Below are 12862 nucleotides of genomic sequence, written 5' to 3' on the forward strand. Positions count from 1 at the left end.
TGTGTAATGCCCCTCTTTGTGATAATTTTCCTTGCTCTGAAGTTTGCCCTGCTGGAAATTAATGTAGCTGTGTTAGTTTTGATTGATGCTAGCAAAGTATTATTTTTCTCTCCTTTACTTTTATTGTTCTATGTGTCTTTTATTGAAAGTGGGTTTTTTTTTTAAGATTTTATTTATTTATTCATGAGAGACACACAGAGGCAGAGACATGGGCAGAGGGAGAAGCAGGCTCTCTCCGGGGAGCCTGATGTGGATCAATCCCAGGACTCCAGGATCATGCCCAGAGCAGAAGACACGCTCAGTCACTGAACCACTCAGCTGTTCCAGAAGTGAGGTTTTTTTTTTTTTTTTTTTTTTTTTTTTGTAGACAGCATATAATTGAGTATTGTTTTTGATACATTGGCAATCAGTTTTTTAATTGGGGTATTTAGACTGTTGACTTTTAAAGTGATTGGTGATAGAGTAATAGCTACCATATTTGTGTTCTCTTAGTTGACCTAGTTCTTTGTTCCTGTTTTTGTTTAGTCTTTTTCTGCGTTCTGTGGTTTCAGTTGAATATTTTATGTGGTTCTATTTTCTTTCCTTTCTTAGCAAGTCTCAGTTATACTTCTCTTTGTATTTTATTTTTTTAGTGATTACCCTAGAGTTTGCAATATAAATTTGCAATGAATCCAAAACTTTCAAATAACACTGCAGTTATAGCTTCACAGGTAGTACAACAACCTTATAATAACAAGTCTTCATAATTCCTCTCTTCCATTCCTTTTGTCATTGCTATAATTCTACTATAATCATCTAATATTTTGTTGCTAATATTATTTTGAACGAACTGTTATCTATTAGGTAAGAATTTAAAAAAATAGAAGATTTTAATTTATCTTCCCTTATTCATTCTCTTTATGTAGATTTGAGTTTCTGATCTATTAGAATTTCCTTCTTTTTGAAGAATTTCTTTTAACATTTCTTACAAGTCACATCTACACACCATGAATTCCCTCAATTTTGTTTGTCTGAGAAAGTATTTTTAAAGTATAATTTCTCAAGATACAGAATTTTGGATTGGTGGGTTTTCTCCTCTTACTACTATAAATATCATTCCACTATCTTATTCCTTATATTGCTTCTGAGGAGAGATTGGATATAATTCTTTTATTTGTGCTTCTGTATATAAGGTGTTTTTTTCCTCTGACTTTCAAGATTTTTTATTTTTTGCTTTCTATTAGCTTATATATAATATACTTATAGTTTTTTTTTGTTTTTTTCTAGGTTTTTTGTTTGTTGTGGGGGGTTTTTTGGTCACAGGTTGTTGCATTTCTTCCTGGATCTGTGGTTTACTGTCTGACATTAATTTGAGGGAAATTCTCAGATGCTATTGCTCCATGTGTTTCTTAACTTTCATTTTATTTTTCATTTTATTTCCTTCTGGTATCCATGTTATTATGTATATTATACTTTTTTAGTTGTCCCACAGTTCTTGGATATCCTGTTCTATTTTTTTTTAGTCTCTGGTCTCTTTGATTTTCAGTTTTGGAAGTTTCTATAGACTTGTCCTCAAGCTTAGAGTTCCATATCAGTTTCCAGCCTGCTAATGAGTGCATTAAAAACTTCCTTCATTTCTATTATTTTTTTTTGTCATCAACATTTATTTTATTTTTTTTAATAATAAATTTATTTTTTATTGGTGTTCAATTTATCAACATACAGAATAACACCCAGTGCTCATCCCGTCAAGTGCCCCCCTCAGTGCCCGTCACCCATTCACCCCCACCCCCCGCCCTCCTCCCCTTCCATCACCCCTAGTTTGTTTCCCAGAGTTAGGAGTCTTTATGTTCTGTCTCCCTTGTCATAAACATTTAAAAAAAACTTTTAGAATTTCCATCTTTCTAATTACATTATCCACATTCTTGCATGTTGTCGGCTTTTTCCATTAGACCCCCTTAGCATGTTAATCAGAGTTATTTTGTATTGGTGGTCTGATAATTTCAGCATTTTTGCTATATCTGAGTGCTTCTGATGCTTCCCTTGCCTCTTCAGACTGTATTTTTTTGCCATGAAGTATGCCTTGTAATTTTTTGTTGAAGCAAGACATGATGTACTGGATAAAAGAAACTGCCAAAAAAGGCCTTTGATAATGAAGTAGTAAGGTATGGGGAGAGGGAAAGTGTTTTGTAGTCCTATGATTAGTTTCTCGGTCTTTTAGTGAACCTGTGCCTTTGCACTGTGAACTTTGTGTTTCTCAGTCCCTGCCCCCCATCTGTAGGTGGGACAAAATGGATAGAGGGGTTTAAAGTTGAATATTTCCCTTTGCCCATGTTAAAGGCTAGAGGGAACTGGTGTTGGATATTTCTTTCTCCCCAGGTCAGTTGGGCTCTTTTAATACCTCTAAGTTAGGGAACCCTGGGTGGCGCAGCGGTTTGGCGCCTGCCTTTGGCCCAGGGCGCGATCCTGGAGACCCGGGATCGAATCCCACGTCAGGCTCCCGGTGCATGGAGCCTGCTTCTCCCTCTGCCTGTGTCCCTGCCTCTCTCTCTCTCTCTGTGTGTGTGACTATCATAAATAAATAAATTAATTAATTAAAAAAATACCTCTAAGTTAGGCTCTGGTAAAATAGTTTGTCTTAAAGGCAGGCCTTAAGAAGAACAGGATGTTCTGACATATTTCAGAATGGCTACTTTTTCCACTTGCCCTGCTAGAAGCACAAGGGGATTTTTCTCTGATCTTTACTGTGAGAACCTGATGGGCATAAAACTCAAAAGTGTATGCATGCAGCTTTAAGCCTGGGCACCTGCCCCCTAACCCCCCGGTGGAGTGTTTAACTTTTATATTTGTCTACTCTAGCTTCAAGGAATTCCTCAATCACAGTTCAGGTTTTCCTACCCTGCTGGTACTTTTTGTGAAGGTTTCTGCTGATTTATGATGTTTTGTATCTGCTTGTCTGTATCCGAATTGGGGAGCAGAAATTGCTCTTTGACCTCAATTCTGTGAGGGATCTAAGAAGAGTTGTTGATTTTCAGTTTGTCACACAAATAACATGGAGGCTAAATAAGATGCTACTAAACAATGAATGGGTCAACCAAGAAATCAAAGAGTAAATGAAAAAAATATATGGAGATAATGAAAATGGAATCACAGTGGTCCAAAATCTTTGGGATACAGCAAAAGCTGTTCTAAGAGTGAAGTTTATAGCAATACAGGACTATCTGAAGAAACAAGAAGAATGTCAAATAACCTAGCCTTATCCCTAAAGGAGCTTAAAAAGAACAAAGCCCAAAGCCAGTAGAAGAAAGGAAATAATATAGAGCAGAAAGAAATGAAATGGAGACTAAAATGGAAAAGATTAATGAAACCAGAAACTAGTTCTTTGAAAAGATAACAAAATTGATAAACCTTTAGCTAGACTCATCCAAAAAAAAAAAAAGAAAAGAAAACTCAGATAAATGAAATCAGAAATGAAGGAGAAATAACAACTGACACCTCAGAAATACAATACAAAATATTCTCATATTTATGAAAAATGATATGCCAACAATTGGACAACCTAGAATAAATGGTTATATTTCTGTATATCTGGAAACATATAACCTACCCAAGCTGGAACAGGAAGAAATTTAAAAAAAATTGAACAGACTGATTATTAGCAATGAAATTAAATCAGTAATCAAAAACTCCCAACAAACAAAAATATAAGACCAGATGGCTTCACAGTTGAGTTCTACCAAACATTTAACGAAGAGGTAATACTTATTGTTTCCATAGTGTTTCAAAAAGTAAAAGAGGAAGGAAGGATTCCATGTTGTGAAGCCAGCATTACCCTGACACCAAAACCAAGTAAAGATACTACCGAAAAAGAAAAATTTCATGCCAGTATCTCAGAATGGACATAGATGAAAAAATCCTCAACAAAAAAACATTAGCAAACCAAATCAAGTAGTACATTTTAAAAAGTCATTTCCTACGATCAAATGGGATTTATTCCAGGAATGCAAGAGTAGTTTGGGTGGGTCAATATTCACAAATCAATTAATGTGATTTATTAATGAGAATGCTAAAAACTATATGATTATCTCAATAGATGGGGAAAAAGCATTTGACAAAATACAACATCCATTCATGATAAACTCACAAGAAACTAGGCCTAGGGGGAACATACTTCAACATAATAAGGGCAGTATATGAAAAACTCATACCTAATCTCATATTTAATGGTGAAAAACAGAGAGCTTTTTCTCTAAGACCTGGAACAAGACAGGGATGTCCATTCTCACCACTTTTATTCAAAAGGCATCTAAATTGGTAAGGAAGTAAAGCTGTTAGTATTTGGAGATGACATGGGGTACTATATGTAGAAAAACCCTAAAGACTCCACTTAAAAAAAAAAATACTAAAACTGATAAATGATTTCAGTCAAGTCCTAGGGTACACGATTAATATATAGAAATCTGTTGTATTGGTATACATTAATAATGAAGTAGCAGAAAGAGAAATTAGGAGTATTGTCCCACTTAAAATTATACCAAAAATAAATACCTAAGAATAAACTCAACCAAGGAAGTGAAAGACCTGTATACTCTGAAACCCATAAAACATTGATGAAAGAAATTAAAGATGATACAAACAAATGTAAAAATATTTCATGTTCATGGATGACAAAAATTGTTCAAATGTCCACACTACTGAAAGCAATCTAGACATTTAATGCAATTCCTTTCAAAATACCGATAACATTTTTCACAGACCAAACAAATAATCTTGAAATTTGTATGGAACCACAAAAGATTCCACATAGTCAAAGCAATCTTAAGAAATAACAGCAAAGCTGGAGAGATCTCAGTGGTAGATTTCAAGATATACAACAAAGCTGTAGTAATAAAAAAAACTGTGGTATTGGCACTAAAATAGGCATATAGATCAACAGAACAAAATAGGGAGCTCAGAAGGAAACCTATGCATATATGGTCAATCTTCAATAAAGAAAGAAGAATATACAATGGGGAGAAGACAGTCTATTCCATAGATGGTACTAGGAAAACTGGACCTGGACCTGAAAAAGAATGAAACTAGGCCACTGTCTTAAAGCATACACAAAAGTAAACTCACAATGAATTAAATATCTAAATGTGAGACTCAAAACCATAAAATTCCTAAAAGAAAACATAGGCATAATTTCTTGGAAATCAGTTGTAGAAACAATTTTCTAGATGTCTCCTAAGTCAAGGGAAACAAAAGTAAAACTAAAGTATTGGGACTATGTCAAAATAAAAAGCTTTTGTATAGCAAAGGAACTCATCAACAAAACTACAAGGCAGCCCATTGAATGGTAGAAGATATTTGCAAATGATATATCCAACAAGGGATTCATATCCAAAATATATAAAAAGGGTTATATAAATCAATACTAAAAAAAACAAGCAATCCGATTAAAAAATGGGCCAAGGACCTGAATAGATATTTTTCCAAAGAAAACCTACAGATGGCCAGCAGACACATAAAAAGATACTTACCATCACTAATCATCAGGGTAATGCAAATCAAAACCACAATGAGAAATCACCTTAGAATGGCTAGAATCAAAAAGACAAGCAATAACAAGAGTTAGTGAGGTGGTGGAGAAAAAGGAACGCTCATGTACTGTTGGTGGGGATGCAAATTGGAACAGCCACTATGGAAAACTGTAAGCTTCTCAAAAAGTTAAAAATGAACTATCCTTTGATCCATCAATCACACCACTGGGTATTTACCTAAGGAAAACAAAATCACTAATCCACAAAAATTTATGTATCCCTATGTTTATTGCAGCATTATTTATAATAACCAAGATAAGGAAGCAACCCAAGTGTCCATTGACTGATGAGTGGATAAAGAAGGTATTGTATATATATGTGCAATGGAATATTACTCAGCCATAAAAAAGAATGTGATCATTCCATTTTACAACATGAATGGACCTAGAGGGTAAAATGCTAATTGAAATAAGACAGAGAAGCACAAATACAATATGATTTCACTTGTGGAATTTAAGAAACAAAACAAATGAGAAAGATGAAAAGACTTAAATACAGAGAACAAACTGGTGGTTGCCAGAAGGGAGGTAAGATGGGTGGGAGGATATGAAAAATAGATAAATGGGATTGAGAGTACACCTATGTTGATGAACACTGAGTAATGTTTATAACTGTTGAATTAAAAAAAAAATCAACAATAAAGATATGCCTAAATATAGATCATGTGAAAAATCTTTGCAGGCACTTGGGATCTTAAATACAGACATTCTTTTTAGAGATGCTGCAGTCCAACCTTCTTAAACTCAGAATTATGTGAGTCCCAGATTTGATAACAAAATCTAAAAAAAAACTAGTTAGGGTCAAGCAAATTTGTCTCAATTTATAGAGGTAATGAGTTTTTTAGGTTAGGCTTTTTTAGCCCCCCCCCCCCATCTTTATAACAATTGTAGTGCTGGAGTAAAATGATAATTTAAAAATAAAATTTGTGGGTTTTTTTTTTTTTTTGCCTAAAACTGATGTGGTTGAATGAGTAAAATAAAGCCTATCGATAGAGTCCCGGTTTTGTCAAATGCTAACAAAATCCCTTGGGTATGTATACGTGTATGTGTGAATATGGTTATATGGTCTTGCACAAAACCGTGGTATGAAAAATACTAAGTTGAAAACACTGGTTAAGGGACGCCTGGGTGGCTCAGCAATTGAGCGTTAGCCTTTGGCTCAGAGCATTATCCCTGAGTCCTGGGATCAAATCCTACGTTGAGCTCCCTGCATGGAACCTGCTTCTCCCTCTGCCTATGACTTTGCCTCTCTTCCTCTCTCTCTATGTCTCTCTCTCTCTCTGTGTGTGTGTGTGTGTGTGTGTGTGTGTCTTATGATAAATAAAATCTTTAAAAAAACAACAACACTGGTTAAGGGGCTTTATGTTGGTGCAAGGGGAAAGTAGGGAGGCAAGCATAAAACACTATTCCATTTGTGTGTGTGTATATATGCATTTATATAAAATTATTTGTATTGTAAGGGTTGTTTTGAAAGATTAAATAATGATAGATTTATTTTCACAAGGTAAGGAAAGGAACCATTAGGCACAGGTAGTAGAGAGTGTTCCACAGGGAGGGAAAATAGCAAAGTTCCTAAGGAGGAAAGTAGCCGGTGGTTAAGGAAGACATACACATGTACATATGTACACACATATCAGAGATTTGGGAAATAACTTCAGATAGAGAGTTTGAGGCCAGATAATTTGTTTGCTTAATGAATTTGGATATTACTTTCAGTGCAGTGAAAAGCTCTGAATTTCTACTTATACAATTTATGTTTCAATAATATCAGTTGGTTTTCCAAAGGATAAAAACCTAGTGATTTGAAGGGGCACATCACCTTAGTAAGGGAAGAAAGGACATGAGAACAGACAGTAACAGAGTGGTGAGGTAAATGGATTGGAGGATTGGATAATGGTTAAAAAATTTCTGAATTTCTGGAGAGATAATACAAAATAGAGCTAGATAGGAGGCAAAATGGAATACATGAAATTGAGATTTTGGAGGTGATGTGTGTGGTTCTTGATGATGGTATAGTTAAAGGTATGACAGTAGGTGGGAGCTTGTCATGTGGAAGCGGATCATTTGGAGGTTGGGAGATATTGCAATTTCTTTTTTTTTTTTTTTTTTTTTTTACACAGATACTGAAGTCACTAGAGCTAAGAGCAGGGCTAGAAAGAAAAGTATCAGATGAAAGTTATCAGTACATGACGGTCACTTGGTGCTCATCAAAAGGAGAATTATTTGGTGATACCTGGGGTTTTTGAAGGGGAAAGAAGGAAAAATAACTTGTAAGAACAAGGAGCAAAAAGGACTTACTTTCAGGCTTTGAGCATAGTGGGTATAATGTTTTAAACCAACAAAAATTGATCTCTGAGAGGACTTGAGGTGACAAGTTCCAGTTAGAAACTGGAAGAAAAAAAAACTGGAAGAAATATTCAAAGAAGAATTTAGACATTGGGGGAATTTGTTGACCCTAGACTGTGAATTTTAAACTGGATGATAAAGGGCCAGTGGTCAACTGTGTCATTCTCTGGTTCTTTGCCTTCTGCAGCACACTGGCAGCCAGGGATAAAGGGAAACCTGCTCTGTCAGGAGTTACAAGTTAAATTTAGGACTGTAGTCTTGCGGCAGAGCGGGGAAGAAGAGGCTCGTGTGGAGCATGAGGCTAGGAGGCTTTTTCAGCTTTGGAATCTGACTCAGTATTAAAATAAGACTCCTCTTTAGGTACCCTGTATTCAAGTACTACTAATACTTTTGCTAAAAATGTACCTTTTTTTCTTTGATTGTCTAGGTCACTTTTACAAAGAGAAAGTTTGGATTAATGAAGAAAGCCTATGAACTTAGTGTGCTCTGTGACTGTGAAATAGCACTCATCATTTTCAACAGCTCTAACAAACTGTTTCAGTATGCCAGCACTGACATGGACAAAGTTCTTCTCAAGTATACAGAATATAATGAACCTCATGAAAGCAGAACCAACTCGGATATTGTTGAGGTAACACATATATCTAGAAATGCCTGAATTGAAGATATAATTAATCTTCCATTTAATAACTTTAACTATCCTTGCTTTTCACATCCAAATTATAAATCAATTATATATATATATTTTTTCCTCCGACTTATTTCTTGGGATGATCTATGTATATATTTTTTTCTATGAATCATTTGTTAGAAGGGTATAATTACTGATATGTAATAACCCACTTATGCTATAAACATATCCTATTGAGACAAAATAGACTATTGTACTGTGTACAGCAGTATAATATAATGTTTTATCTATGATTACTTTGTATGAGTTTTAAAGTTAATATAAGAAACTAGATCCGTTGGGTATGAAGTTACAGTTTTAATATGTCTTAATCATTTCATTAGGTCAGTAACTACCCACAACTTTAAAATTAATGAAATGGAAGAAAATGACATAAATAATACTTTCATTTTGTGAATAGTGCTTTAGTTGTGGGGTGGGGGGAGATTTTTCACTTTTTTCCCCCCTTATCTGCTATCCTTCAGTATCTCATAATTCTGCCAACCTAATTAAAATGAAAATAAAAGGAATTTTTTGGCATTATTTCCATCTTATTCAGAAGTCGTGTTTTAAAGCAAAACCTTCAAAAAGGAGAATCTGTATGTTTTCCCTTTTAATTCTCTTCCTCTGCAAAATATTTTTATAAAGATAACTTTCCATTCATAGTTCTAATAGCATTTTAAATTAGCCTAATTCTTTTGTCTTTTTTGTTTGCATTTAGAGATTTTGTTTCAGTTTTATTCAAAAGAGGGAATTTTTCCCCGCTACTTCAAAAGACATATACTTTGGCTTAGTTTTGTTAATAGTAGAAAACTATTTCAGTAAATTACGGATTTTCTTGGTAAAAATACTAAAACCATGTGAAATGATGCAGAACTAGCTATAAAGGAAGAAATGAAGTTTTAATATAGATTTTATTTGAGTAATTAAGATAAATATTCTTTAACTGTTTTTTTTTGTGTAGGAATCTAATTTACCTGCCTCCACCAATTAAATGCTTTTTAAATTTCCCCTATGCCCTATTTCTCTACTGTAACCATTCCTTTTTGGATACTAATTGATTTAATTACTGCAAAAAAAAAATACTCTGCTACTTGTAACTAAAAAAACTTTTGTTACTTTTTAGCAGTTAATCAGTTGTTTGCAGTGAGAAGTAAAAGCATAATTACAGTTACAACTCATCTCTGTAGCATGTTCCCCACAGTTTTATTTAAATGGCTCATTGCTATGAACATCCCCTGAAATGTGTATGAAACTTTTGATTTTGCTTTTGTTGATCACTTCGGTTAAACGACAGTTACATCTTAGCCAAACCCCTTAATGCAGTTACGATTATATCAGTTATGTTACTTTATATTATTTAGCATTTGTGGTATGTCTTATCCACTTATGTGAAATACAAATTAGTAGACTTTTTCCCTGTTGTATGTCATAATACATTTTCAGTCGTAATTTTGTAAATTATAGGATCATTATTTGGATAATCTTTATCAGAGACTCCATAACTGGTTTCCCTTGAAATGGAAATATCCCTGGTGTGTTTAATTTAAAATGACATCTTATTCTAAAAATCTCTGTATCTCATCAAATGCTCCTCTGCCTAAGTCAAAGAAATAGAATTGACTTTAATAATACCAACAAATAGATACTCAAGCTAGTTTCATTGTAGATGGCAACCACCTCCTTAACCCTAACTACTCTGCTCTTTCATTGCAGCAGTTGTTGTTCTTGACCCCTGGAAGTTGAGGGTGCTTCGCACAGCCTAAAGCTTACTTCCTTAGAGAATGTGAAGAATATAGTCTGATTTAATCCTCACAGAATTTTCAGACTACCTCAGTCTTCATCTCTGTTGTGGTCAGCAATCAAAGTGTAAGAGAGTAAATCCCAAACATATTTTAGCAGTCTCCTATATTACAATTTACTTCAATGGGAAGGAAAACTTTTGCAGGTCAATTGGAATTTTGATGTTTTCTTTTTAATTGAATTTCTTAGATACAAGTGAACACGAATATTATCAATAGTTCTTCATGGAGTTCTGAATTATATAAATACAATAATAGAAGACACATTGGCTTATGAGGGATCAGTTTGTTGGTAGGATAAATTATAAGGCTGAATTTACTTCTATGTTAAGGTTACTGAATTGATCTTCATTAAGACAGTTTTGATATTCTAGATATTCTTTCTTCCACATATAAAAGTAATGCAACTACAGCCTCACTAATAGTGTGCACATATTTGAGATTTATCAGTGGTGGTGATGGCTTATATTAATGTAGCTACAAAGATTGTTGTGAACCAAATTAAGTTTATAGGACAAGAGTAATGACAAGTACATGTAAGAGCTTCCTATGGGCGAGGCACTTCCAAGTGCTTTATGGAGAACTCATATAAATGCATTTTAGAATACCATTGTAAGTATTTTTTTCATATAGTTTCCTTTCAAACAGTTGTAGTAATTGGTAGCACATTTTTGTCCATTTGTTCATTTAACAGAAATACTCGAGGGGCTCCCATGTACCATGGAGTCTGCAAAGTGACGTTATTTAGAAATTTCTAATTCAAAAAAAAAAAAAAGAAAGAAATTTCTAATTCAGGCTCCAAGACTATTCTTTCTACCCATAGTTTTGTAAACCACTGAGATATATTTGTACCAACTGAAGATTTTATATCCATAAATTTCTAATAAGTTGGCATAATGTTCTGGATAGGTAAAAAAGCCATCTCCTGTAGCTGAAAATGGAGGCATAAACAACTATAAGTGACCCACTTTAGAGTGTTTCCTAATGCAGTGAGACTAACCGAAAGCTTTGAAAACAACCTTCATAAGGCCTCTAACCTGAATTCACTTGTTTCCTATTGCATGTAAGTTAGTCTTTAAGATCAGTAGGATTTTCGTTTCCCCCATTTACTAAAAAGCTGCACCTGCAAGGATGTGCGTCTATTAGGCCTATGAAGTTAGATCTAGTATGTTTTCTGGGAACACAGTGGCATAAATATATTAAAAGTAGTTGGTATTTGAACATTATGATAAACCTATATAAAGGAAGACATGGTGCTCATATTTATCTACTTTTGATTTTAATCTCTAATATTAGAAACCCATTTACAGAGTGGCATTCTATCTTTGCTGTCCCTTATTTCTCATTACTTATATTTTCAGACTAATTTCTTAAAATTTTAATCAATTTTAACAGTTATAGTTGATAAAAATGATTTTTATATGGTCTTTTAAAAAATCAACAGCATTTACATATTTTAAATTGCATTTAGATATTTTAAAGTTTATAGTGTCCTGTAGGATGTGGGTATCTCCTACATTGAGAAAGCTAAATAAATGAAAATGGAAACTTACACGTTAGTAAATTAGGAGTGTTATAAGAGACTTCATAATTGGATTTCTTTGAAATGGAGAGTATTGATGCTGTGTTAATGGTATCTTATTTGAAAATGCTTATACATGCTTTTTAAGAGTTCATTCCTTACAAAAAAAATGAGTTTTACTACTGTATTTCCTATGTTTCATTAGGAGACATTCTGTAAAGAATGTCATCAGAGATATACGTTGTATCTTTCCTTGTTATTAAGCAGTAACAAAAATGTGTGGCTGACTTTTGTTTGGTCCTACAAGTAGTAATTTAATTGAAATTCCCAAATTTTCTTTTCAATAAATTAAGATATAAAAACTTGTTAACTGTAGTATGCAATTTTATAAGAACATTGGATTTATCTTAGAATATTAGTAACTAGTAATGAAAATCCCCAGTTGGTCACCATTATTCATACACGTGTGTGTGTGTGTATATATGTATATATATACATTGAGCTATGCTAAACAAAAGCCTTGCACCAACAGAAGGCTTCTTCATCAAGATAAAAATTATGCTGACGCCATAAAGTGACAATTTTTGCAGCTTCTATTCAATAATGCCTGAGATTACTTTTGTATCCACTTTTTTTCTTTCACTTCGCAGGATGTATTTCAAATATTCCTGAAACATATTCCCGCGTATGATATTTTAAAAAGTTATGACTAGGTGATACTGAAGAATATCCAGTAAATAGTTTATGTGGTGATTCATATCATTGTGCTGTTATTTAAGAATATAAGAGACCGTGGCCATTTATTTCTTTAGTTAATATCTTATAAACTGTTCCCAGATAGAGGTACTTTTCTCATAACAGGAATACTGTAGTACTTAAAAAAAACTTCCTCTTGTATTATCTCATTTGATCTTCATATCCAAGGTAAGCTTTTTTCAGAAGTGGAAATTGAGAGTCCATTA

At 33.7% G+C, this 12862-nt stretch overlaps 1 protein-coding gene across 9 annotated transcripts in view; it reads left to right on the forward strand.

The window, feature by feature from the left end:
• Positions 1–12862, forward strand: part of MEF2A (myocyte enhancer factor 2A) — a 164942-nt gene that overhangs the window by 93784 nt on the left and 58296 nt on the right. For 8 of the 9 annotated variants that reach the window (XM_055326065.1, XM_055326064.1, XM_055326071.1 and 5 more), the window contains one exon: positions 8334–8537. In XM_055326065.1, the coding sequence (XP_055182040.1) occupies positions 8334–8537 (204 nt within the window). Of the gene's footprint in view, positions 1–5796; positions 5865–8333; positions 8538–12862 lie in introns of all 9 variants that reach the window. The other variant, XM_055326070.1, reaches the window with a different exon arrangement.

Source organism: Nyctereutes procyonoides, unplaced genomic scaffold, assembly GCF_905146905.1.
Source record: "Nyctereutes procyonoides isolate TBG_1078 unplaced genomic scaffold, NYPRO_anot_genome, whole genome shotgun sequence".
NCBI classification, from domain to species: Eukaryota; Metazoa; Chordata; class Mammalia; order Carnivora; family Canidae; genus Nyctereutes; species Nyctereutes procyonoides.